At 43.1% G+C, this 26,391-nt stretch overlaps 3 protein-coding genes across 5 annotated transcripts in view; 1 reads left to right on the top strand and 2 right to left on the bottom strand.

Annotated features, from left to right (window-relative positions):
• The window catches only part of LOC135483059 (serine/threonine-protein kinase SMG1-like), a 62,146-nt gene extending 45,270 nt beyond the window's left edge, over nucleotides 1-16,876 (bottom strand). The window contains exons 1-35 of one of the 3 annotated variants that reach the window (XM_064763570.1): nucleotides 16,141-16,876; nucleotides 14,490-14,623; nucleotides 14,113-14,151; nucleotides 13,357-13,415; nucleotides 13,122-13,199; nucleotides 12,627-12,708; nucleotides 12,223-12,270; nucleotides 11,922-12,047; nucleotides 11,452-11,622; nucleotides 11,164-11,255; nucleotides 10,757-10,914; nucleotides 10,322-10,473; nucleotides 9,850-10,028; nucleotides 9,281-9,473; nucleotides 8,751-9,037; nucleotides 8,306-8,512; nucleotides 7,509-7,887; nucleotides 7,099-7,297; nucleotides 6,665-6,783; nucleotides 6,191-6,355; nucleotides 5,789-5,943; nucleotides 5,361-5,565; nucleotides 4,767-4,906; nucleotides 4,446-4,643; nucleotides 4,169-4,322; nucleotides 3,874-4,009; nucleotides 3,185-3,736; nucleotides 2,767-2,926; nucleotides 2,489-2,645; nucleotides 2,016-2,204; nucleotides 1,671-1,809; nucleotides 1,276-1,446; nucleotides 795-960; nucleotides 419-638; nucleotides 40-210 (exon numbers count right to left, since the gene is read on the bottom strand). In XM_064763570.1, the coding sequence (XP_064619640.1) occupies nucleotides 40-210; nucleotides 419-638; nucleotides 795-960; nucleotides 1,276-1,446; nucleotides 1,671-1,809; nucleotides 2,016-2,204; nucleotides 2,489-2,645; nucleotides 2,767-2,926; nucleotides 3,185-3,736; nucleotides 3,874-4,009; nucleotides 4,169-4,322; nucleotides 4,446-4,643; nucleotides 4,767-4,906; nucleotides 5,361-5,565; nucleotides 5,789-5,943; nucleotides 6,191-6,355; nucleotides 6,665-6,783; nucleotides 7,099-7,297; nucleotides 7,509-7,887; nucleotides 8,306-8,512; nucleotides 8,751-9,037; nucleotides 9,281-9,473; nucleotides 9,850-10,028; nucleotides 10,322-10,473; nucleotides 10,757-10,914; nucleotides 11,164-11,255; nucleotides 11,452-11,622; nucleotides 11,922-12,047; nucleotides 12,223-12,270; nucleotides 12,627-12,708; nucleotides 13,122-13,199; nucleotides 13,357-13,415; nucleotides 14,113-14,151; nucleotides 14,490-14,623; nucleotides 16,141-16,795 (6,435 nt within the window). In that variant the 5' untranslated portion in view covers nucleotides 16,796-16,876. The remainder of the gene's footprint in view (nucleotides 1-39; nucleotides 211-418; nucleotides 639-794; nucleotides 961-1,275; nucleotides 1,447-1,670; nucleotides 1,810-2,015; nucleotides 2,205-2,488; nucleotides 2,646-2,766; nucleotides 2,927-3,184; nucleotides 3,737-3,873; nucleotides 4,010-4,168; nucleotides 4,323-4,445; nucleotides 4,644-4,766; nucleotides 4,907-5,360; nucleotides 5,566-5,788; nucleotides 5,944-6,190; nucleotides 6,356-6,664; nucleotides 6,784-7,098; nucleotides 7,298-7,508; nucleotides 7,888-8,305; nucleotides 8,513-8,750; nucleotides 9,038-9,280; nucleotides 9,474-9,849; nucleotides 10,029-10,321; nucleotides 10,474-10,756; nucleotides 10,915-11,163; nucleotides 11,256-11,451; nucleotides 11,623-11,921; nucleotides 12,048-12,222; nucleotides 12,271-12,626; nucleotides 12,709-13,121; nucleotides 13,200-13,356; nucleotides 13,416-14,112; nucleotides 14,152-14,489; nucleotides 14,624-16,140) is intronic. The other 2 variants (XM_064763585.1, XM_064763578.1) reach the window with 2 other exon arrangements.
• Nucleotides 16,877-17,108: 232 nt separating this feature from the next.
• Nucleotides 17,109-22,761, top strand: LOC135497220 (nucleolar protein 11-like). The gene is made up of 14 exons (XM_064786978.1): nucleotides 17,109-17,244; nucleotides 17,706-17,873; nucleotides 18,228-18,416; nucleotides 18,598-18,742; nucleotides 18,939-19,174; nucleotides 19,454-19,633; nucleotides 19,891-19,953; nucleotides 20,268-20,458; nucleotides 20,670-20,795; nucleotides 20,886-20,954; nucleotides 21,181-21,259; nucleotides 21,487-21,570; nucleotides 21,906-22,013; nucleotides 22,328-22,761. The coding sequence occupies exons 1-14, from the start codon at nucleotides 17,110-17,112 to the stop codon at nucleotides 22,448-22,450; spliced, it is 1,896 nt and encodes a 631-aa protein (XP_064643048.1). The 5' UTR covers nucleotide 17,109; the 3' UTR covers nucleotides 22,451-22,761.
• Nucleotides 22,762-22,815: 54 nt separating this feature from the next.
• On the bottom strand, nucleotides 22,816-23,782 carry LOC135498857 (uncharacterized). The gene is made up of 2 exons (XM_064789358.1): nucleotides 23,661-23,782; nucleotides 22,816-23,375 (listed from the first exon to the last, which is right to left on the bottom strand). The coding sequence occupies exons 1-2, from the start codon at nucleotides 23,755-23,757 to the stop codon at nucleotides 23,065-23,067; spliced, it is 408 nt and encodes a 135-aa protein (XP_064645428.1). The 5' UTR covers nucleotides 23,758-23,782; the 3' UTR covers nucleotides 22,816-23,064.
• Between the last annotated feature and the right edge of the window lie 2,609 nt (nucleotides 23,783-26,391).

Genomic DNA, 26,391 nt, shown 5'->3' with positions numbered 1-26,391 from the left:
TCTTGTCTGCAGGCTGAGATGTTAATGGGAGGAGCGTACCTGTTTAAAGAGTTGCCAGCTGGACTGTGGGTTGTTAGCATTGGGCGGGTCCTTCAGCTTGGAGACGGCCTCATCAATGAGAGAGCCGAATGTGTCCTGGAACCACTGTTCGTGGCTGGTGTCTGCAGGCTGAGATGTTATCGCCTTGAGTCTCTCCAATGTGTACAAGGTCTGAAAGCAAACAATTCAACAACATATCAATTCTATAGTATGCTTCAGGTGGAGCCAACTGATGAGAGAGGAGGAGGAGGAGGAGACCGGAGATGATCTATGCTTCAGGTGGAGCCAACCTTTCACTAGTCCAGTGGGTTTGTTACAGAGCTGAGTTGGTTTCATGTTTAACCTCACCTCCCCCCAAGATGCGCATGGATTCACTTACAGGTTTGAGTACAGTGACATGTTTCTCATGGATGATGGCTTGCTTCTCTTCCTTGGCAAGGGACTGGTTCTGCATCACCTTCTTCACCTCACCGTCCAGCTGGTTGAAGCGGCGCTGCACGTCGCTGTGATACTGGTTCAACGTGCCAAGCCACAGCTCATCCCACAGAAGTGTGATACGACGCAGCTCTTGAACGAGAAGCTGCACTTCAGAGATCATCCTGGAAATAGTAACAAGAATGCTTTTCTGGATAACGTTCTCAAATTCAAATTCTTAGCAGATCTTGTCTTGTTCTTCTGCATTCTAAGATGAACGCCAGACAGTCAGCGAGTCTAATAACATCATAGAGACATGTTCTACACAACCAGGTACTTACTGTGGGTTATGATGAGAAAGAGTATCCACCATAGCAGTGAAACAGTTCTGTAGGATATCTCTGCTCTCATCATCAGCAGCATCCCCCTCCTGGGAGCCGGCCTCATCCTGCTCAGCATCCAAACCATCTTCTTGAGGAGTCTGGCAAATCAAATTGTTCAGGATTCCTGGAGAAAGATAACTAGAACTTCAGCGGATGATTCTTACTGACAGAAGGAGTGTTATTTCACAACCTAAGGGTTAAGGGTTCATACACTGGTCACGTGCTCATCCCTGGTTCATTGCAAGTGATGCACCACATAAGCTAATCTCCACTATGTGGCCAATGACATCATCATCATGGCCATGTCAAGAGCTTTGTAAATGCCTCCACTTTGGCTCTCTTTCTTTGCTTCGAACTGCCCATAGATGTCATCATCATTCTTTTTGAATTCAAAGGATTATTGGATTACTTAGGATAAAAGAGATAAGTATTTACTGACCGTCCCTCTCTGTATCCCTGCAATCCATCTTACAGGTTGAACACCCAACCACAGCTGGGTAGACGATGAGATGAGGGGCATCCTGAGCGACCCGACATAACAGATCAGATACACTCTGACGGACGTATGCCTCAGGGTGGCTCAGACGAGAGAACAACTGGGGGATGATACCTGAAATAAACCAAAACCATCAAAACCAACATGAGACCTTGTATGGGAACCACTTTGAAAACAGTGTTATAGGTGATGACTTCATATTGTCTTTCATTGAGGCCGAGTAAATTCTCCTCCTTAACAATGTCGACCTCTTCTAAAATATGAATCCTTATTTGGACTGAGAGATGAAATGAACTTTTGATACAGGGTCTCAGCAATGAAACACTAGTAGAACTCACCTTTCCAGGGTGTTGTAGGGGTGTGGGCCAAACCATCCTCCAGCACCCCACGCAGCTCCCACGCATGCTTCACCAGCAGTCTCAGCAACCGTAGGGTGGCGGTGATGTTGCCATCCATGTTGGTCTTACCATTCCACACCTGAAGATATCCATTGACAGATTGATATATTGTCTTCAAAGGTCATATATTTCATGGCAAGTTTTATGGCACCTTCTGCAGTGCACCATAACAAAAATGAGGATTCACTCTCTGGGTCATATTGACTGAAATGTTTTGAATCGCCTCTGGAATCCGACTGAAGAGCAGATTGAATCTTTAAGCAAGTGAAGCATGTGTCAACTGACCTCTCCATTCTGCTTGAGGTAGGTAAAGTAGGCCTTGGCAGACAGCTGGTAGTAATGGTAAACCCTCTTCACCACACCCTTCCACACGTCAAGCAGGCGATCCACGCAACCATCTGCTGCAATCTGAAGGGTCAGACAGCCGGACAAGAGCTGCTTTCTGGTGGTTTCAGTGCCATCATCGTACAGGGACTGCAAGATGAGATGACAATTAGAGATCACATGTAGCGAGAAATGGTTGAAATATGCTGGAGGAGTCTTGAAAACTGTTGGGAAGGGCATCCTTCTTCTGCATTTGTCATTATGACCTGATCTTGATCACTGATGTTCTCCTCACTGGTACTCCCCGTGTGGATCTGACTGAGAATAGTCAACACATTCTCTGTCTCATCAGCACTCGTTCCCTTGGGCAAGATAGACAGGATAGTTGATCTCCCTCCCCTCCCTACCCTCCACAAGCCCACATGAACGCCTACCTGATCTTGATCACTGATGTCCTCCTCACTGGTACTCCCCGTGTGGATCTGACTGAGAATAGTCAACACATTCTCTGTCTCATCAGCACTCGTTCCCTTGGGTAAGATAGACAGGATAGCTGATCTCTCCTGCTTCATCAACTCAACACTACCAAGGCTGAAAGAGATAATCGCATTATAAACATTTCCTCAGAGGGAATTCCACCAGAATCATGTGAATCAAGAACTGTAAGCCAGAACCATTCTGAACTTCTGTCTTAACCACAGTCTAACCCTACCTGGCATTGTCAACAGCTTTCCTGCCCCACTTGTAGCACCAGTTGGCCAGGGCAAACCAGGCCTTGGCCATGTCTTGGTTCTGCATGGTGCTGAAGTGAAGGAGCCTCCCTACGATCTTGTCACTGTCTGACAGGATGGGGTTATCACCGATACTCAGAACTGAAAACAGACAACAACAATTTTCACCAAATAATGCCATCCAAGTTATTTCCCCATAGCAACTTGGAATATTAGCTCACAAACCAGCATCAGGCAAAGATAACTCTCTCAGATTTGATATGGGTGCTCAACTCCTCATAAAATGAATACCGAGAGCACTCTATACTAGAGCTCTGGTTTTGGTCAAAAGAGATGGGACAACTGCACACTCAACAACATCCAATCTGAAGTTCTCATTGCATTTGAAGTGAGCCTTACCTTCTACATCATCGTCATCCAAGATGATACCTTGCCGCCTCTCAGCTCCAGCAGCCTCCAGATCCATCAGTGCCTTTAGGTTCCGCGCCATCTGCCCCACACTACTTTCATCCCCTCTCCCGATCATCTTGTACTGAGAGACATACATCGACAGTGCCTTGTGGTCAGCCTGGAGCCACTTGACTAAGGTCAACAATGACCGCGCATTCAAGTCACCAACTAAATATGCCTCGTATGGCTTTGGTTCTGTTGATGCAAAATGGACTGCACTTTTACTCATCATTTCCTGAGCATCCCCCGGTTGGCTGACTGCAAGAAGTAGTTTGGATGCCTCTCGTTCGATCTTCAGTAGCTCCAAGTGGCCAAGAGAAGACTGGCTATCTTGGAGGTTGTTGAGGGCCTTCAGTAATGGCTCATTAACAAGACCGTTCTTGGCTGTAGTGTTTGCTTGCATTTCTTTGATCAGGAGGCGTTCAGCCAAATCAAAGTTCTTCTGCTTGCGGACGAGGCGTACCATCGCAAGACGAAGTCTTTTCAGAGAACTTGCAAAATCTGAAACACAAAAGACCGGTTTTGAAATATCTAACCTTTTTAATGACATTTTCTTTGTCTAGTAGAATGAGATTATCAGTAACCATTCCAAAGCTCATTCTCTGCTACTGACTTTGATATTGCAATCACAATCTTACCACAGTTTTTTGCCCCCGGTAGTTTGTCTCTTGTTTCAGTGATGAATGTGAGGAACTTGAGGACTCTGTTGATTGTTCCCACATCATGGAGCTGTGGATCGAGCTGCAGGTCACCAAGGATAGACAGTAAGAACTCCTGAAAACACAAGTATAATCACTATGGTAAACTCGGTTCATTTATTATTGCATGAGCTGTCTGGTATGTCACCAGCAAGGACAACTTATGACTGTGCAAATGGCATCCTTTGATCAAATCAGTGATCTATGTGTAACACAATATAAAGGGCCAGTTTACCTTATCACCTGTGAGGCAGTCTTTCAGACAAGCCAAGGACTGCATGTGCACAAGGAGGTCTGAAGGTAGTAGCTGTCCGCCTTCCAAACTGCTGGCCAACAGTGTGTCTTCCACAAGCCTTAGGGATGTACTCAAACACTTGGTGATGGTGTCACTGAAACAGGAGAGGCAGTGTTAGAACCTATTATCAGCGATTCATTTGCCCCGAATATCCTACCTGAGATGATTGTTTCAACTGCAGGTGGCTGAAAGAGGTGAAGGCATGCTATATACTTACACTGCTTCCTTTCCTTCAGCAGTTGCTATCTGAGCAGCAGTGAACCTCTTATCGCAGGCCTCCAGGACGGACCTCGGGTCCCAGCAGAGGTGCAGGGAGGAGGCATGCTTGTGGACATCATTCAGGGAGGCTCCTGGTACCAACATCAGGCTCTCTCTAGCACCAGAGTAGTCTCCACAATCAAACTTGGACAGAGCCCTGAAAAGATTCAGAATGTTTAGTTCCTCTCAGCTGACCCAACTCACTTAGAGATAATTGCCTTCAAGGACTCTTCAATGTTTGGTGACAGTGAGTATTAATGCTATGTCTCGGAGTACGTACCTCAAGTAGTTCATGTCCACATTAGCATTGAAGGCCACCTGCAGTGAGCTACCAGTGTACTCCTTCCTGTAGCTGTGTAAACTCTCCTGCCAAGAATGGACAGACTCAAGATCATCAAGTCTCAGGTAGCTATCTGTCACCTGAAAGTCATACAATGTGATGGGTATTACAACAAATACAATCAGCTGAAGCCGAGTCACTGGGTCAAGAGAGAAGAAGTCATGCTTTTTACGAGAAAGACAGACACTAGACACTCACCTCATTGACCAGATAGGTGGCCAGACAGGGGTCTGGGTCCATCTGTTTGAACTGCTTCCTCAGCACCTCGGGGTTGACACTCACCTCATTGACCAGATAGGTGGCCAGACAGGGGTCTGGGTCCATCTGTTTGAACTGCTTCCTCAGCACCTCGGGGTTGACACTCACCTCATTGACCAGATAGGTGGCCAGACAGGGGTCTGGGTCCATCTGTTTGAACTGCTTCCTCAGCACCTCGGGGTTGACACTCACCTCATTGACCAGATAGGTGACCAGACAGGGGTCTGGGTCCATCTGTTTGAACTGCTTCCTCAGCACCTCGGGGTTGACACTCACCTCATTGACCAGATACGTGGCCAGACAGGGGTCTGGGTCCATCTGTTTGAACTGCTTCCTCAGCACCTCGGGGTTGACTGAGTTCCTTGGACTATGCAATGGTGAGTCAGTTGGTGACTTGGACGTCTCTTTCTCATCCAGGAGAGTGTCAGGTGTGAGGTAGTTCTTCAGCGAGGTTTGGAAATCATTGGCTGCTTGTTCGTATCTGGAAAAGAATCCACTTCTGGAGATTAACATTTATAATTCAAGTGACAGACATACATCTATGATTTTAGCTATTTACCTCAGGGTGACTTCAGTGGGGGCAAGGTCCTAGCTAGGGCTACTGGAAAGGGTATGATGAAGGGTTAGCAGCCCACAACCCGCTGAGTTGGTGTTTTCTCACACAATACAATCACAATATTATGAAAGGAATCCAAATTGCCTACCTTCCACTGGCCTTCTCCACGGCCGCTTTGATCCAGGTGAGTTTCTGTCCAACCATCTCCTTACACCAGGCGTACACACCTTGGATGGCTTCAGGAGACTTCAACAGCACCAAGGCTTGCACGAGGTACATCACAGCTCTCTCAAAGTCATGGCCCTGGAGATGGAAACAGGCAGCATACTTATCATAATGACTTGTGCTATGAACAAATAAGTGGCCTGAAGCTATACTACTGCCTTCACTGTGGGAGTGGGTATACAACAGTTATAAGGCTTATACAATGAAGAGTTGAGATTCATGATCATAACCTCAAAGCAAATGATCATCTTGACAAATGAGGCTCTATCAATGTGGCCTTACATAGCGGCACTTTGTATGACATAGCATGACCCCTGTTACTTACCGAGATATTGTTGTTCTCCTTGAGATCTCGTAACATCTCCGAGGCCTGCCGGACGGCCATTGCTGGCTGGTGGCAGTGAAGCGATGTGATCATCACACTCACGCGGATACGACTCAGCCATTCAAGACACGTGGCACGGTTCGTGCGGAAGAATGGACGCACAGTCTGAAAATAACAACAAAATGATGCAGACCTGCAGTGGTGAAAACCATGCCAATAGTAAGCTGGTACATCTGGTCATCAAATCATGGATATCCTTGGACACTTAGAGGAGGACCTAGCTTATCAATAGATTGCTGTTCTTCATGTCAAACCTTCTCACTCAGTATCCGTTCTCAGGTGATCATTCCAATCCACCTCAACAGTTCCACTTTCAGATGAACTTGCTAATGTTCAGACTTATTTGGACACAAGTTAATAATACATTGCCATTATACTGAACCTGGTTTGAAGTAAGAGCAATGGGTGTCTTACCTTTGGTGCTGATGCCATGGCGACCGCACATCCTTCATAAGCATTATAGAGCAGCTTCTCCAAGTGATCCATGAACTGGATTAACAGGTTCACCCTCAGCTGAAGGCCGTAGCAACCATCTGAAAGGCGACAAAATAACTATCAAACAGACTCGCAGAATCGGAATCAAACTTAAGATAGGACTAAACTCACATTGCTTACAGGTAAATGACATTGCAAGACGCTGAAGATCTTCTTGTTTGCATTTGCTAGACAGCCACTCATGCTTTGATGATGAAACAAGCTACCATCTACCATTCTCAGAGCTCCACAGTCGTGGGTAAATCCCTAAGTACTGAAGGCAGATCCACCGGGCACCAAACCATGCTGCAAGGCAACCAATTGCACATTTGACATTTCAAAGATTCTGTTTCTAATTTAGTTAAGAAACGCACCCTGCATTTCCTCCGTTGCCATATTTCCATCTTCGTTGTCTTTATTGAGAGCATCACAAGCATACTTCTTCAAGGCAGCCTCGATGGTCGTGAATGTATCCTGTGGTTTCCCCAGTGGCGTACGAAGCTTGGTCAGCACACAGAACTGAGCTGCCTCCCAAGTCAGCCAGAAAAACATCTCACAATCATTACCAGTTTCCTGTAAATGACAAGTGACAAGAATGTGGTGCTTGTTCAATCTACAGACATACTACAAGTCATCCGGATACTATAATTACCCCTCAAGTAGTGCTCCAAACCTTCTTCTCCACCAATATATTGAATCAGTCTTGCCACCCAAAGTGTTCAAGGGCAATCAAGCCAGCTGGTCCTTGATGAAGAGTTGCAATCTGAGATGATCAACAACCTACCAGTTTGACTGTCTTGTCCTCTTTCTCTGCATCCCTCTCTGCTACTCTCTGACAGTTCTGGAAGATGCTCAGCAGCCAACCCGTCTCCTCAGAGAACTTGGCCTGGAGATTACACAACAGATAACCCATTAGGGTCTTGAAGTTATGTGAATGGAACGTGCCGAGAGGCAGCCTGGTCATGTGGTGACGGCGTCCCTGGTTGAGGGTCCATGGTGTCACCACACCCTTCTTGTCCAGGTGACTCTTGCGCTGTTTGCTCTGTGATGAACATTGAGAGGTGGCCGTGGTACAGATAGGTAGCATCTTCAACAGCTTGGTGTACTCCTCCCCGACTGTCACATCATTACAGCTGATTCGCACAAGACACAGACTTCTCACTCTGAAAACAACAAGTTCTTGTCAACATTATTCATCATTTTTACTGAAACATATGACAAGAAAATGATTCTTTCTGCATGATATCTTACTCTTACACTCTTTCATTTTTACTCTTACTCAGGATTTGCTCTTTTGAAACAGTGTTTGGCATGGTGTTCACAGCCAATTCATGACCAATTTATTCTTACTTCAACAAGATTTCTCATACAAACAGTAAATAATCTCTCCGTTATGACTGAACAGTGTGACAGTGCCTCCTTTTGTCGCTTTGCCACTAACCTTGGTAGGCAAGACGGCGACAACTTACCTTGGTAGGCAAGACGGGGACAACTCACCTTGGTAGGCAAGACGGGGACAACTCACCTTGGTAGGCAAGACGGGGACAACTCACCTTGGTAGGCAAGACGGGGACAACTCACCTTGCTAGCTGCACCAACGGAAGGTCAGTACTCTTCTTTAAGACAGCTTTCAAACACTTGCAAGATTTAAAGGCAAGTTCAAAGTCCTGTTTGTGGCCGAGAATGATGAGCGCATCAAATATCGCCAGGAACTCGTCATAGCCAAACATGTGCACGTTATGCTGGAGGGTTTCAATGATGTCTCCAACCCACTTCACTGCCAGGCAGCTGAAAGTAGTCAGCAAGAAAAGACTGTTCAGAACTGAAACTACCAATACTAAGTGTACAGAGGAATGGTTGGATTTCATCACAATTAGCAAACATGCAGACTTTTGTGTATAAAGTGACATGGTTGTTCTTGCAAACGATCAAATACCCTTTTGACAATTTCGCACTGTAGCATCGATATGACTTTCACTGACTGCTAACGACAGAGCTGGATCGGAATGCTTCACATTAGACTTACAGTGAGTCAAATGGTGTGCGCCGGTTCATAAGGAGTTGTGTCAACAGTTGGAGAATCGTTGTGAAGTGTCCACTGGTATATGTGTTAGCCAAGACGGATCCCTCCAGAGTGGAGGTCTTGTTGATGAGTGCACTACTGCTGATGAAGTGGCCATGCTTGGTGCAATGGGAGCAGACAGTCTGTAAGGCAGCATACTGGATGGTCGGGTATTGCTCGGCAAGTTCTATCGGCAGCTGGAGGATATGTTTGGTCAACAAGTCAAAGACACTTGGAGAGAGTGCCCACATCTACAATCAGAAACAGATATTACAACTACAACATTTCCACATGGCTAATTTCCTTGGAAAGAGTGCACTTGAATTCATTCCTCCACAAGAAAGTCATCTTCTTCCCATCGTTACAGACAAGGTTGTATACTTGGGAGCTCGATCTACATGTAAATTATCAACAGATAAGTCATTTTGCACTTTTATTGACTCTAAGATCTCCAGGGCCCTAGAACCGTCTGTAAATCCACCAGATTTACCTACCCCAATCAGATTGCTCTTAGAGTTGCCCACTACTGCAATGACACAGATATCGAACACAGCAGTCGCCTCAGCTTCTTCTGGTGCATATGTCAGGTGTCCAGCAAGTGGGTTCCCTTGAGTGATGCTACAGGTGGGAGCACCGGACTTCTCCAGAAGGATGTTAAGAGCAACTTCCAAATCTCCAAGAATATAACTGAAACATGAAGAGAAGACAATGTTGACAGATAGAGGAGCTGTGGTCACCTGCTGAATACCTTCACTGGGACCAATCTGGGAAAATTGTCATATGTTCATCCCGAGGACAGGGTTACAACCATTAGAACACATAACAAGAAACAGAATTAAGTGAATTACATCTTTGATTCTATGGATTTGGGAAACAACTTGCTGCCAATTCAGAAGTCGGCAAGCAGCCATGGAGTTTGAACCAAACACCTTCCTCCTACCATCCTCCTCAAACTCTCACAAAGTATATATGTTGAAGCCTGCAAAGACTGCATTGTCATGATATCCACTGATTTTGGAGGAGGGGAGCCTAAAGGTTTAAATAACACCCAAACATGACTTACTTGTAAGCCTCTTCAAGCAGGGGGACACTCTTCAAACTCATGATAGCTGTGTGAACTTTGAGAAGATCGTTGACAACCTGCGTTGTTCGTGAGAACTTCAGCTTGTGGAACACTGAGCCTGCTCCCAATAACTTGCTGAGGAAATCGGTGGGCAAGTGTGTGTTGATGTGATCAACCAGCTGGAATCAGGGTCAAGTCTTTGGTTAATGATGAGAGCAAAACATAAACCAGCAAAGGAATGGAAAGCTAAATATATAACAGGCCATCAGGTAGACAACTTTATCAAGCTATCGATCATATGCAAAATGTCCGGTGGCCGTGGCCACTTGTCATTACAGCCAAATCATAGAAAATCAGTGTCCATGTTCTGACAGAAACCCAAAGAGGAATACCGCTAGTGGCCTGCATCAGGGTTGGCTGGGTCCACTGCACGGATGTGAAAGTGGTCAAAGGGCTAGTACAGGATACACACCTTATGAATGAGAGAGCAAAGTGATGTCCAGTAGTCATCAGACTTGGTTATCTCGACATTGATCTGATTGAGAACGAACGGTAGCAGTGACTCGCACACAACAGTAGAGTGCTGCTGGAGATGACCGGCAAGACTCGACAGGCACAAGTTTCCTGTAAGAAAACAAAGGAGGATGTATTGATGATACCAACGGGTAGAGCAGAGTTTCAAGCATGGATCACAGCATTGAGCATTGGCAATCAAAAGGCTCACCTACTTTACTTTGTTCAACCATACTTCAACCACATTATTGTTACGAGTCAACCATCCCAGAGTTATCTGCACCCAATACTTGTCAGTTAAGCAAAGTTTCATGCCAGGGACCAATCAGTGGATATTCAGCAACAATGACAAGGCAATCTTTATCTGCTTAACTGTCAAGATTCATCTACCAACCTGCCGTGTACACATTGAGGGAGTAGACCGTTTTCTCCGTGTTGAGTATTGTTCTACTGATCCTTGCCACCATGTCAGAGATGTACTCCCAGCTGATCTGAGGACTATGCCCAGGAGTCAAGTAGTCACCAAGACTCTGTATCACCGTAGTAAACACCCTGAAAATGACAAAACTCATGAGCTTGTCTTGTAATCATTCAGTATTGTTGGTAGCTTGAAATCACTTGAAATTCACAAACAAATCACATTTCCTCTTTGTTCCAACTTGGATTTTGCCATCAATCTCTAAGTCTTGTCACAAATAGGGCAGCCCCTGACAGTAACTCCTTGGTTATGGAAACCTCCTGGTTCGGGCAGATCTGTCGCCAGGATAAGCTTCACTGTCGATTCAACACCGAGTAACATACCTGAGAAGGGAGTAGATCTTTGCAATACAGTCTTCTGGCAAAGGGATGTCCTCATCATGAGGGGGATGCCCACTCGTTATAAGACTGAGGTCCTGCAATCAAGAATAAATCAGTCAATCTAACTTTAGTACAGTTCAAGGAATTCCAACTTCAACAAAATCACATCAGTTCATAAAAAAAAGAATGTTGGAGAACATTACCAAAGGAGCAACAGTGAAACCGTGCTGGATTTTGAATGTGAGAGGTAAACAATGAGCTTGTTTAGAGGCACAGGAAGCTTATACCCACCTCCGAGTACGCCTCCATATCCTCCAAGAACTGTCCCAGCAGAGTGGTTGAGAAATTCATGTCGGCGATCCAAAAGTTATGGAAGGCGATGAGGGTGTCAGACGTCTTTGTTGTGAGGACATTACTCTGACTGGCATCAATGTGCCACCCAACGAGTATGTCAACAGTATCCTGAAGAAACAACATAACTATATAAGGCAGGACATAAGGAAATAAGGAACGCTGCTTCTTGGCATTTTTCATTCTTATCTTGACTTGAATACTGTATGTATAGCGTGATCATGACACAAAAGATTTGTGCACACTCTTCTTTATGGTTGGTATCACCGAGTGGAGTATTATCAAATGTGTGCATTCTTCTTTAAGGTTTTGGTTTGACCAATTCTTTTGGTCTGAGAGGAGTCAAGTGTGTGCCCTCTAACTAAACTCCTCTTGTAAAGTATAAATTCTCTTATTTTGAGTAGACATACCCTGAAGTGTGAAGAGAAGACATGTGGATAGGCCTTGCTGAGATGAAGGATGACATCAAGGACAGCGACCAGGAGATCGGGAGTGTCGGCATTCTCCAGCACACCCTGTACGTGGTTCATGACCAGCTGAAAACACCAATCATCACACTCGATTAATGACACTTTCTATGATATTTATACAATTTCGATGCTTCATTGATCACACACATCAATGCTATCTGAAGCCTATTTCAACAGAACACACATTTGTGTTCCATGTATCTTGACTTGCGAATAACATGATTTGATGTGGCAAACTTACAGGAATGAAATCTCTCAGACTCTGCTTCTTCTCATCAGCTCTTAAAGTCTGAAACATTAACAGACAAATCATTAGAACAAAGTCAGCATTTTGACACAATATCACCTAAACTGACTTTTGATTGTGAGAGTATCAATAACATATCTGCTTTATTTGAAAAACTAATAAATCATAAAGCAAGATTTTTGGCCATTTCATTTTCAAAATTACATCGATATTGGTTAATGGTATGAAATCTTGACAAACAACATTCAGTGGCATTATACTTAAATTGCATTAACATTGGGTTATTAGATGGCTCCATATGAGGGCATATGAACAATTTTATAGGCGGTCTTTATTTAACTCATGCAAATGAATTTGGATGCAAGGGGCTTTAACGTTCTTAACAGCAGGATATTTACCTCAAGTAATGCAGTCAGGAATAAAATCTTGGCCTCTTCAATCTGCGTGCTGGACAATTTCTCAAAGAGCCATTGGAAATATCTGAAATATTTAGGCATCAAGAGAATAAGCCACACAACTATTAACACAACTATAGGGGCCCAACTATATGCTGTGATGAGGAAATGTATCAACATCATGGAAGTCAAGACTTGAAGACTTAATGTCCTCTTCTGTGTAGAGCAACAACACGAATGCTCATTCACTCCAAGTCGTCATTCTTTCAACTTCTTGCCCAACAAGTGCAGCCGTGTTGAAATGCCCTTCTATCAATTTTCAATCTACTTGATAGCATCTGCTTTTAATGCGGAGCAACTGCAGAATACCCGGGACACTCTGTGCTAAATGATAGGAATGTGTACATAATGTACAGAGGGACAGAGTGTACATAATGTACAGAGCTACTACTGTCCCGGCTATTCTGTAGTTAGGCCAAATAAAGTGATAATACTAACCTTTGGGCATCATTTCCCATCATGCTCCCAAACACTCCCATACAATGAGCGACCTCTTGCTTCACTTCTCGAAATGTTCTGAAAATCAAATAACATGTGCTTGAAATCGACAAACTTCATCAGTGCTAACACACGGCACCTGGAGAGCCGACGGGATGAGAACTGATAGCTGAGAGTGTCATTTACACATTCCTGTGCATGATGTAGTCAACCACTAATTGAAATCTTCTGTTACCTTTCATAAAACACATCCTGGAGAGCCACCAGTATACTGTCAACAATCTTGATGATTGACTGAAACAGAGGAAACAAACATGAGATGAGTGAGCATGATAGATAATCTATAAACAGCCTGATTAAGGATGGATTATTTGATCCTTGTCTGAACCAATCTAAAACTGATGAACCAGGACACGAGTGAAGTTACGCTTTATAACACCGATTTCTAAACATAATACTGCTCGCCTCCGCACTCAAAATTTTTAGGCTTTTAAAGTCGGAGTACAAAGCCTCATAAAAGTGGCAAACTACTCTCCTTTACGATCAAGTTTCTTGCAGCTTACGTTCTGTGCCCAAAACTGTTCTTCTAGTATGAAGTGGTTGTCTGTGCAGTGCAGATACCCACAAAGCAAGTGAACTCCACACCACATTCAGACCAAATATCTTCATCACAGATATCTTTCTTATATATTTCTTTTTTTCCAGTTGTTTTTATGTTCCAAGTCATCACCTTGTTGATACATGTGGTAAACAGTCTCAAGATTGAGCATGTAATTGTTCCTCTTTGCCCAAGCTCACAACTTTGCACTTCTTCAGGTATACACTCCTCAAGAACAGTAATGTGACCACCTTTGATAAATATCTTACCCCAAAGTTGAACCTATACCATTTGTCATCTGCAACCCAAACCAACCCTTAAGAAGGAACAGAGTCACATGGGGAGCTACCACCACACACACCACTGAACACCTCAAGTTACATGTGAATTTACCTCAAAACAGGGCACATAGTCAGCTCCCAAATAGTGTTGCTACAGTAGAAGGATAATATTTAACACTAGCAAACTGGTACTGGTATAAAGATTAAATCTTGTATTGTGAAGCTGGCTAGAAGAAGGTGATAAGGTATGAGCACATCAGGCAAGAAATTCTCTGTATCGTATCATCTGAATTCCACACTACTGCAGGTGCTTATCAAACTCATGGGAGGTGAATATCAAGATAATGCAGCTGACAAGAATGTGAACTGCACTTTTCATGCACTGGAAAACTCATCACGGTCATATTGAAAGTGGATCTCAATACATAGTCTTTGCATACAATCATGTACTTCCTTACTGAGGCCAATGTGGAAACGACTGAGACAAACCTTTGTGTTCTCAGGCAGGATGAAGAAATCTTTCAACTGTCGAATCAGCTGCAATCTGCGCTCCTTGTCATCTTCTCTGCTGAGTCTCCGCATCATACGTGACAGACGCGAATCATCCGAGAACGGCTTGGTGTCTGGAAAACCCATCAACAGATGCCATTGATTGAAAATGGAAGCAAGCGTAACAAGTGTAGATTTTGATGAGAAAAAGAGCATATTGCATGGCACTTGACGGCTTCTCTTTAACATTATTCTTGACTGAGTTTATCATGATTGCAGGGCAGAATACTACCTCTCTCCCATTTACATGTCCTATCACTCTATACATGTACTATAGTTTTATCTTTAAGTTACTACATGTCTACAAAATCATTAATTCCTTCACAATCTGAATAAGATATTTGATGGGCAATAAAACTGGAGGCAAGGCAAAACATTTCACTTGGCATGGGCAAAACTACAATTTAGCTTCACAAGCAGACTATGTAATGAGCTAACGAAAATTAGAAATGCCATTTGCAGTTAGTCATTCGAACAAAGAGAAAAAGACTTTTTTCAATAGAATGTGAGAAAACATTGAGAAAGCTATACCCAAAACGAAATACATCAAATATAGACTTAATGAAAGCAATACTGGTAGCAACAAACAAAATCTTCGAAAACAAAAGCTTAAGACAACTCTTCATAGTGCATTTTACAGTCTTCATAATTTCTTTTCATTATCAATTTGTCACCAGTTTGCATCTACAACATGTCATTCCTAAAAAGTAATCCAATTCCTATTTAATTGATAACAGATTATCAACCTACAACATGTATTGTTAGATTTTAATGAAGAAAATGGCACCCAAGCTGTCATAAATCAATCAACTGATTTACAAATGATTAACCTAGAACATGTATTGTTATCATTATTGTCATGAAGAATAGGGCAGCCAAGCTGATCCAAGGAAGGAGCTCACCCTATACTTGTTTGTGGGATCAGCGAACAAGAGCTGATGGTTGACACTAATCCTATTAGGTAATTGGGCCAAAGTAATATCTGGCAATGAAGGAGTCAAACATGCCGTCTCTGTAAGCTTGGCTCCTGTGCATTGTCATATACACGGTTGAGTAGAGGGACTGTGTATTCGTGGGTGTATCAATACTGTGTGTATTCAGCGTTAATGTGTGAAGTCTATGGAATGGCCACACAAGAGACATTCCTGTTCAGGTAAGACTTGTCATTTCAAACAGTTACGTATTCTACTTTTTTCCTTGAAAGCGATAAAACTCGAAATGGGAATCTTGTCATTTCGAAATCTGATAGAGACGAAAAACAACATGAAGCTTTTCCATGAAGCATGAACATCTCTCACTGATTTCAACACTCTGAATTACCATAACCTTTTCAATGAAATATAGCATAGCTTTTCATTGAAAGTTGGGCATTTTTGCTTTGTAAATCATGCTTCACTGATTGAAAGGAAAAAATCACACCAATAACGGGTCAAAAATGTCTAAGACAAAGGCTAATGGCTAAGTTTGTTAAAGCTGCATTACTCGAGTTATTCTTAACAATCAGATGACATGCAGAAGCTCAAGGTTACTAATTATCAGAGACAGACTGAGAGGACAACCATGCACAACCAAAGCCAATCAGCATGGTTACCTGGGCCCCTCGCTTTTATTTCTATATGCAGGTTTTCCCTTGATAGAATACCAGTCGGGTGCTGCATCACTTCACTCTTATCTGGCCTGCTGCCGTGAGTGGCAAAGTATTCTCCACCACGTCGAAGATTATGAGCACCTTGCCCACGACCATGAGAGTGATAGACAGCTCTTCCCCGCTCTGTGACATGGCCTCCAGTTGGTCTTTGATTGGAAGTTGCTCCGGGATGACCTGTTGGGGGCACAGCAATTTGTATTTGACCTTGACCTTGATTTGGTGTGCTTTCCACTTTACCTCGAATGTTGGATCGATCGTCTGCTGCTCTTCTTCCACCAGCACCGCCTCTCCCAGATCCACTGCGGCTGGACACCCCACTTTCACGGCTTTCAGATGTTTTATTGGACACATCTGTACCACTACCAGACCGATGTGAAGCAGGCCGGTCCTGAGACGGTCTGGCGTTTTCACTTGGTTTGCTGAAAGTGCGCGTGTTGCTGCCACTTCCATTTCCAGATCCAGTGGCAGAGCTGGCTGCTCTGCCACTTTCACTTTGCCTCCCATTTTGTTTGACTTTTTGGGCCTCATACTTAGAGGAGGGGCCAATTCCCTCCCTGTCAGGCCGCCGAGGGCGACCTCCAGGTGATTTCTGACTCATTTAACTGAAGTTAATTTTTTCAGAATAAGTGAATTATTGCCATAAATCGTTTAAAAAATCGACGCATTTTCTTAAAATTTGGCAAACGTAGTTCAAGGTTATGAATCAATCGGACGCGAATCAAGGACCTGTAACCATTGGATAATACTACTTATTTTAATTATAAATAAGTTTGAACTAGAACATACGTTAATTTACTACTTGTTCACAATAATAATATCATTTAATCCTCCAAAAGTAATTTTTATTACCATTTTTGATTGCGCAATAATAAATAAACAGTTATTATCCAATGGACTGGTTGCGGTGCAGGCATGGCAGCGATCAGCGGAAGTGTGAATTTTTGCCAATTTTCTTCAAAAGTGACCGATTTAGTGGGGATTGAAACTGCTTATGATGATGATTATGTCATAATTTCGTGTAGAACAAGAAGTGTTTTGTTAGTCAATGTAAGCTTTGCAATGCCATTTGTCTGTCGTCTTACAATCTTCATGAGTTTTTCACACGTGCCCGACGTGGTACGCTATGTACATTGCGACTGTACATTTCGTGCACTGCGGACATGTGTGCTGGATTAGCGAGTTGTTGTCTAACATGTCTAAAATGTACCAGCGTCCACCACCCAGTCAGTCGGCGGTCATGTTGGATTTGACTTGGAGGAAATGAGAGGTCTGAATACAACAGGAGCCTTGTGATTTTAGACGGTATATCCCTTATCTTGCAGCCAAATGTCTTGAAATCTCATGAATGATGAAGTGTGTTTTATTGTGCAGCCTACTTATTTCTTATTTCGTTTATGGCTACTAAATTTTATTTTGATGACTTTATACCTGACTTTAAACCTGGTGGGCGCTGTTTAGGATGACCGCTCATCTTAGTTCATTCTTGTTTCTCCTTCCTTGTGCTTCAGTCTGCAGACAAGAAGATTGTTCATAATTGGTCAATAAAGCATGGAAGCAGTGTAACCTGTCCTGCAGTCCTGGGACCCTCAACATCAGAATATGTCACGGTTCAGAATGACAAGTCGATCAGGGTGTTCTCCAAGGATACGACATTAGAAAAATGTAAAAAGTTTCATGTAAGTAGTTGGGTTTATCCAAATATTGACAATGACATAAAATGCCGAATCTTGATGCCATTTTGGATTTTTTTCTGATCCCTAAAGCCCTGTTGCTCATGACCTACGCACCTGAACATGGTGATGTTGGTCTCATGTGATCAGCATTATTGACTGCTGTCTCCCAAAGAACTCTCAACACGACATCTGTTGGATTGTTGTAGATCTTGGGCAAAAAGTACCCGTTTGGTCTGGCAATGAAATGATTCGTTCTGTTACAGATTCACATGTTGAGCTGAAAGAGTTGACATCCAAGAGTCTTTCAAGGGAACCAATGTCATGTGATATTGCTCATATTATTGCTTTTTTCTTCAGGCATCTTCTCCAGTTCATCGCATCCTGTCCAACAAAGGTCAAGATGTGGCTGTTGTGTATCAAAATGGATCTGTGTCTTCGTTAGGTGATGTTGAGCAACTGAGCACAACACCTCGTGATGGACTCGTCTACTGTGCCTTGACAACGGCAGGAAAATATGCTTATGTTAGCACCGTTCATAAAAAAGTGGTAAGTCTATACCCCGTCTGAAGAGTAAGTGGTCAGTACCAGTGTATGATGAAAAAAAAGTGTGCTTAACCTGTCATCTATGATGAGTAGTGGGTAGATGTTCACTAATGAAAGGCCTTGTTAAGGCATGTATACTCTTGTCAGCGTTGAAACATTAACTATTTGTCTCCTTTCGTTCCAGGATTCAACAGTCGAAGTTGTGGTTAATCGCAAAGTTGGAGAAACATATACGGAGGAGAGGACAGTGACCTTAGAAAGAAGTGGCCACATTCTGTTGGCGACATGTGAACAATGTCTGGAGAAGAGAACAAACTTATTATTTCTATGTAAGATCTCACCACTTTCAGTGTTGGGATTGGCACAAAAGGGAGGAGACCCTGCCCAAGTAGATTTTAGTCATTATAGTCTGCCCTTGAAAAAACATTTAAGTGCATTTTGCTTCAGGAAAAGTTCTGTAAAAATGTTGATGAATTTAACAGGTGTAACTAACTTGGTATTATCTCTTTTGTCTTCTACTTGCAGGGTCTGATGGTTGTCTCCAGTCACTTCCCATAACTGACAACATAGACCAGGCTAGGATACTTCAACATATCCCAAACATCACCAACAACACTTCTATGATAGGGATAGACTCGACCCATATAGCCCTGTCTGCCTATCATTCGAAGGACGCTGAAAAAGGCATTGGGATATGGGACACTAAATATGGCACATTATTGGCATGGAAAGGCTACCCTGAAGACTGTCAAACACATAAGGTGAACCAGAGGCGTGAATAGAGAATCCTGGTTGGGGGGGGGGGCTCTGTCATACTTGTCATATTTGATCTAATGGGTTCAAGTTTCCAATGTCATACCTGATTGAAATGGTGCAAGTTTGTGACGTAAAACAAATCATTGATATTTTCATCTTTACTCGTTTGTTACTCATTTTGATTCGTGTAAGAGGTTGATCCAGTGGTTGTGTGTACTTTTCATTATTGGTGGCCTCGTTGACATTTAATTTGACCACTGTGCATTTCTGCTTCTTATTTCTAGCTATATAAACATAAGAATTCACTGCTGATGCCCTGTGGGAAGTCTGTTTATCAGTACCACTTGGAGATCACTCCATCAACACTCTCGGCTGCTCTGGGAAGCTTCACAGACTCGGTGAATAAGACCCTAGAGGTGAGCTCACAGCAACCAGCACTGTCAAGTTGGAACTTAGAAACAGAGGTAAGCCGTATGAATACTGTTTGGCAGCGCTGTCACTGTCTGAGTTTCTGCCAATCTGAAAAGTGTTGAGTCTTTTGTTGTCCCATGTGAGCACTGTAGCAGTGGCACATTTACAATGTGAGGTGGAGGAGGGTATAAAATGTTATGACTGTGAGAATATTAGATGGTTATCAACAAGGTCTGTTTTTTCCTGTGTTGAGAACACACATATAATTCAGTAGCATTTCAGGTTATGTAGTTGTTGAGTCTTGTTTCAGGTAGGTTCGTCTGGTTCCAGCGAGATCTCACAAATTATGATAGATCTGAAAAATGCTTCAAAGGTATGTGAGGACAATCATTATGATTGGTTTCATTTGTTCTGTAGAAAAGTAACATGAGTTTCACAAAGGTCTATGCCTTATCATGGAAGGCAGATTTAGGGGCTATTGCATGAGCCACGACCGGACTGGAGCTTATCATTGAGTGGCTTGGAGTATCACTCCCCCTGGATAGGATGCTGGTCCTTCTCAGGAACTTAATATTGTGTAATCTCAAAATTGCCAATGAAGTATAGAAAACATCTACTGGTAGAACTTATTTCTTACAAGTGAAATTTCTCAATCCAGCTCTCACAGTTACAATATGTTGATTTCAGGCCAACAATTCAAAGAAGTTTACTAATGCTTTGAAGAGATTTTTAACGAAAATCTCAAAAGACGATGCCACCCACAGCATGGAAGTGATGAACAGTGCAGTTGAGATTTGGCAGTATTGCATTCAAGGGAAAGATCTTTGGCCGTCGAAGCAGATTATTGAGCTGGTTGAGTGTAAACTTGTGCCATCAAGGTGAGTGTAAGCAAAGCCATGCAGGTTCTGCTGGGCAGATATAAACCAGGGCTTGAGTCATTCTGTGGGGAGGGTTTCCAGTGGGTTACTCAGTGAAGCTGCTTTGTTGTAAACCCAAGTCAGGGAATCAACCTCATACACCTGACATTCTGTTGTTCAAGTCTGGTGTGTTCCTCTTCTTAATTTCTGATCTGTTGTGTTCATGTTACAGCATGATAGATGAGATATGTACTGCCATCATCAAACGTGCCAATGCCAGTGTTGTTCACACTGTGATAGAGAACATCCACGACCTGCCAGAATCTCTCCTCGTCAAGGCTCTCGAATGTTACTTGAGGTAGGAGTAACCAATTTTGAGCTTTCTGAAATCCACGAATGTCTGCTGTAACATTTTATCAACAGGTCAATAGTTTCATTGTTCTTGCAGGTTGAACCGAGATGACAAATCTGAGGTGAAAGACAGCGGGCTGGAAGACCCAGATCTGGTGGCTAAGATGTATCCTTTGAAATCAGTCCTTTTTTTATATAAGTAGAATTTTTCCCAAGTCCTCTTCACCACACACAGTCGATCTATAGTCAGTATCATGCCATTTCTTACTTTCCTCACCATGATGTCAGTACAGGTGAGTACAGAATCATATCTCCTGAGAATCAACTTGTCCAGGAGCTTTTGTGTCCAGTGTTCGTACAAAGTTCTGTTAGAAACCTTAATGCTGATACAGTGACAAGGTTTTATCACAACCCTACAGCGATGTGTTTTTGGTGGAATATCTCAGAAAAATGGACTTCCAGTATGTTTTGGTAGGTTATCAAGGTCACTGGGCCAAGTTGGCACCGCTTGTTTAGGCACAGTGATCAGTGCTGTCATACAAGTACTTAGATAATCACTAAGAGATGGAAAGGTCATCTCTATATAACTTCACAAAGAAACGCATCAATGAAAAGCTTTCAGATAACTTGAGTATTAGATTTTCGCTCGACACTGTTTGTGACCTTAGTTGTAATCTGTCATATAATGATTATTTCAGATGTTATTGAGGTACCTTTACATTCTACTCAGCGGTTCAAAATTGTTCAAGAATGAATCAGAATTACATCTCTCGAGATTTCAGGTGAGTCTTGTTCTATCGAATTCTGTAATCTGCTGATGACCATTTACTCTGTGCTTCTGTCTCATTGAAAATCTTTGGAAAACCTTCATCACTCAGTTTACCTTGACCAGCTGTTGACGGGTTCAAGCAAGAATTGCCTATCATGACATCTTGCTTGACCAAATTCTCTATGATGTTATATTGGATGCTGGAGGCAAATGACATATGGACCTCATCTTTTTGACTTAGCTGACTGTGATACCCTTGTATGACATCCAAGTCCTCTGCGGATTGGGATCCTAAGGTCACGTGACGGTACATGTCTGTCCTTTTCAAACTTGTTTTGCCGTTTAAAGGTTGTTGACTGGATTAATCTCCTCTTGGACGCACACTTCACTCAACTTGTCTTGTCAGCTGACGCCCATACAACACTTGTCAAGATGCATGAAACAGTCAGTGCTCAGGTACTTGTAAAAGTTCAACCATTTTTGATGATTCTCAACTAAAACTTGATTGCACCTTTTTGTGTTGGTAGTGCATGAATACTCAAGAATTGTTACAGACCAGCATATCCTATATGCACCCCACAGTTGTTCCTGAGTGAGTGTCATGAGATCTTTGACACAGTGACAGAAGAATGATATGAATTATAAGAGAAGTATGTTGTAAAGATTAACACTCTGGGAGTTGTTGGCTCACAAATCATACTTGAAATGTTTGGCCTTTGCCTTTTCTTGTGTTAGTGTTCAGTATTTGATTTGGCTTTTTCGTGTTATAGGTGAGCCTCCATGATGAGCTGGTCAGCCTGGACGCCTTGCTGTCACAGCTGAAAGAGCAGTGTGATATACCCCAGAAGAAGGGAGTCGGCATGTACAGCATTGAAGTGCTTCATGTTTTATAAAACGTTGGATGGAAATGTTCAGGAGTAATGAATTGACTCTTCGTTTGAGCAAGATTAAAAACTTAAAAGGCTTCAATTCTGCTGTGTAGTGGCACAGAGCAGTTGTGTGTTATGGCTTTGTTCACAAAGTTTTTCGCAGAATGCACAGTGTGAACCTTGAATGTAGAAAAAGACCATCGCGGCTCAAAAATGACAAAAGACAGTTGAATGTATCTGACCCTCTGTTACTGTCAGATGAACTAGAAAATGTAGTCTGAGAACTGACAAGATATTGTGAATAATGAAATAAAGGGAACAATTGTTGTAAATTACAGATCTATTCATTTACTTTATTTACAAGATTTCACCAGTTTAGTGGTGTTCAGAGCCCTAAACATTGAAATCTGGGCACCCGCATTTCAAAAGTTGATTAGTTCTGATAAAGAAAACATTAGACTTAAAACTTGTTTTCTAGTTCAGCAAGAATGGCTGGCAAACGCAGGAAACCTTGTGATTTTCTCAGGTGTTGGATTAATTGTTACAATTGTAACCGGCCACAAAGCCTGTGCCCTTTGGAAAGCAGGAAACCAGGAATGTTACGGACTCGGACCAAGAGGTCGGACACCTCCATACTATTATGGATTGTAAACACCATTTCCCCTTTTCCCCAGATACGATGTCCAAGGTTGTTTCTCGTAGGGTAAGAACTTGACTTGCCGCATGGGAACATCTGTCTCATTCACATGTGTTGTGCCCTGCTTGCCAACTTTGCCATCCATGTACACTTGGGGATAAAGCAAAAAGTCATACTCGAGATTAACCTTCATTAATTCGATGGAGTATTTGACACTCACGAATCTGCCGAGATCGTCATGTTTGAATCCACGGTAGAGGAACAAGAGGGTGAGGTCCATTAAGCCATCCCCATCAAGATCAGCTATTGCTCCTGGAAAAAGGATCAGGATATCAGACACTTTCACAAAACGTCACTTTTGATGACCAAATAAGCTAGTTTCTTTGGGGCATGAGCTAACTTTGCTCATTATTGATTATTGAGACAATATGTGTGTGATCTGTAGTATAGGAGGAAGCCTATGCTGTCACAGAGAGACATCCTTTATCACATGAGCAGACCAGAGTCCAGAGCTGACACATCCATGTCTTCATTGCGTGTGCACTCAGAACGGCCCATTAAGGAGGCTCTTGAGGATGAAATGTATGTTGCACTCACCTGTTGGTGTTTCTTCTGGGATGACCAGTGAACAAAACGGTCCATAGTTGAACATCTCTGGTCCAGCTACTTGGCCTTCATAGCTCTTCTCAGACATATCCACCAGAAATCGCCTCTCGTCTTCAGTAAGATCTGCAATTGATGTCAAAATGTGGTTGTAACTTTCAACAACAAAAATGCCTTCTTTTCTTCCTTAGTGTCTCAAGTCCCAAAGCATCATTCCCTCCAGCTACTGGCACTACATATATAGGGCATGGACATCTAGCACCTTTCCCATTCTACTATCAACTGATTATGATTGTCATGGGACACATCATATTGGGAGACAATCACATTTTTTGTATTTCACTTGGAGATTGGTGGTCATACCCTCTCCGAAGACTGTCACAACCCTGGGAGGGGGTTTGGCTGTCATACCCTATCTTGAGACTGTCACAACCCCAGTTGAGATTGGCTGTCACACCCTATCTAAAGACTGCCACAACCACAGATGAGATTGGCTGTCACACCCATCTGAAGACTGTCACAACCCTGGAGGAGATTGGCTGTCACACCCTTTCCGAAGACTGTCACAACCACAGATGAGATTGGCTGTCACACCCATCTGAAGACTGTCACAACCCTGGACTGGGGGAGATCGGCTGACATACCTGATCTTAATACTGGCACAACCATGGGGGAGATTGGCTGTCACACCCAAGTCGAAGACTGTCATAAGCCTGGAGGAGATTTGAAAAGCTCCACATATGCTACTTACTGTATGTCCACTTGCACATGTCCTTCTGGACAACCTGAGCAGGATACCGCATAGCTGTCCTGTCCATGGCCAGCACCTCAGCTCGGAATGACCGTTCGTCCTTGTTGCAGATATCTGCAACCATAGCTTTTCTTGTCTTCTTGTCATCCTCGCCTGTAGGTTGGGTGAGAGAATGAAAATGAAAAATTTATATATTCAACCACATGATTATACATGCAAATCATTTCTTAAATGGTCATCAATCAAATTCACACATAATGGGGCCGAGCTTTGACGTTGCTCGACCCATAGCGTCATCCTAATTTGGGCTCATCATGGTGAGGAACGCTGCCTCCGGAGTGTATAATGTCCTCGCCAGCCACTTAGGCGCTGCCCTCCTGATCATCATCAGCACCAATCAATGCACCAATCAATACACCTGTTAAGCAATTATCTCGGCTTGACCAACCACGACCGTTCGCGTGTGGCAGATCGAGCGTGTGATCGATTGATGTCAGATGCCGCGTACCAATCAACGTATCGCTTATAAAGCAATTAACTCGGTCCGACGAATCAGCATGTGTGATACGTCCACCTTCCCTTCATTGAGGCTTTAGGCCTGCCCGTCACGTTTCGGCGTTTGGGAAGGGCGTGCAGAGGGCGTTATGCTTACCGCATCGAAGTCCAGTACATCATATCGAAGGGGCGGCGGGGGGGGGGGATATAATTAGTCCGGTTAAATTATATGAAATATATTTATCAGAGTTGCCATTCGGTGATTCATCTTTGGAAGAAAAAAATCTTTTTTTTCTTTTGAGATATGACAACTTCCATGGCATCATGCCGACATTCCTCGGCTCGGCTCCCGAAACCGGTCCCGAAATAATTATTTTTCCGTTTGGCACGTCTTTCATAAATCATGTGAAAATCCAGGAATTAAATTTCATTTAATAGGATTTTGTGAAAGATTTTGAAAATTTTGAGATTTGAGGGACGATGGTTTTTAAGATTAGTTTCAAACATCGGCAACGGTAACATCGCACATGCGATGCAATGTTCCCGGTCAATGTTATGACAGTTTCCCTCTAAAAATTGCAAATATTGCCGACCAAAAGCTAAAATCTCTGCTAATTTTCCAAATTTGGAGACATTTCCTCATCGTATATTGAGTAACCAGCTTGCAGTGTCATCTTCAATATCTGTTGAAAGCCAAGGTAAGTGAAAATGAAGAGTCGCTTCGATTCACTGTTTCTATTCATGTATGCGAATACATTGTTTCAATGCACTGGAATGCACTATGTTGATGCCACGTCTGGTTGAAGCGGACATATCGTTTGAAAGAGCCTCTCAGAGGGGGCAATTGGGCAGTGAGTGCGTGATGGGATACAGATGGAACGAGTGTTACAGCCCCTCTCATGCTCTAGAATTGGAAATCCTGTAGGCCTACACAGAAATGAAATAAAAACTGGGGTAGGACATTTCTGAACATGTGAGCACAGAATAATCAAAAGCCCCTTGCAACCCCTCATGCTTTGGCCCCCTAGTAAAGTGTGGAGATGCTGTTTGAACCCTCGTGGTGTGAGCGTTTCAGGGATGAATCTCACCAAGAAAATCCATCATAATCAGTTCTTCCATTCATCAAAATTATAAAATATTTTGGCTGAAGTTCAAGAAGAAGTGTTTGATCTTGCCAATTATCTCAGATACAGTGGATCCCAGCAGTTAGCATTGTGGATACAGGTCAGTTGAAAAATACCTGTCTTGCCACAATTAGGCCTGCTCACATTTGGTCTGTGGCTGGGAATGAAAACCGAGTCATGCTCCCTTTCCCCACATTTTCCCCTGTGTGTCCTTTATTCTGTGTTGATTGAAATCAAATCTCATGGAATACATGGAATTAAGGATTTCAACTGCACTCCGCATGGAGGCCTACAGTCTTCATCACCGAGTCTGAGATTGTGACTTTGTCCTGTGCAGAGACCAGCTGTTTGCAAC

Source organism: Lineus longissimus, chromosome 1, assembly GCF_910592395.1.
Source record: "Lineus longissimus chromosome 1, tnLinLong1.2, whole genome shotgun sequence".
NCBI lineage: Eukaryota > Metazoa > Nemertea > Pilidiophora > Heteronemertea > Lineidae > Lineus > Lineus longissimus.
This window is presented reverse-complemented; position numbering and strand designations above follow the sequence as displayed.

Excerpts from the sequence above, each read along its gene's own strand:
- LOC135497220 (XM_064786978.1), top strand. The coding sequence starts at position 17,110 with ATGGCAGCGATCAGCGGAAGTGTGAATTTTTGCCAATTTTCTTCAAAA. Across the intron at positions 18,417-18,597 it reads GCACCGTTCATAAAAAAGTG|GATTCAACAGTCGAAGTTGT; the intron begins GTAAGTCTATAC and ends CTTTCGTTCCAG. Across the intron at positions 20,796-20,885 it reads GCTCTCGAATGTTACTTGAG|GTTGAACCGAGATGACAAAT; the intron begins GTAGGAGTAACC and ends TTGTTCTTGCAG.
- LOC135498857 (XM_064789358.1), bottom strand. The coding sequence starts at position 23,757 with ATGTCTGAGAAGAGCTATGAAGGCCAAGTAGCTGGACCAGAGATGTTC. Across the intron at positions 23,376-23,660 it reads CCCAGAAGAAACACCAACAG|GAGCAATAGCTGATCTTGAT; the intron begins GTGAGTGCAACA and ends TCCTTTTTCCAG.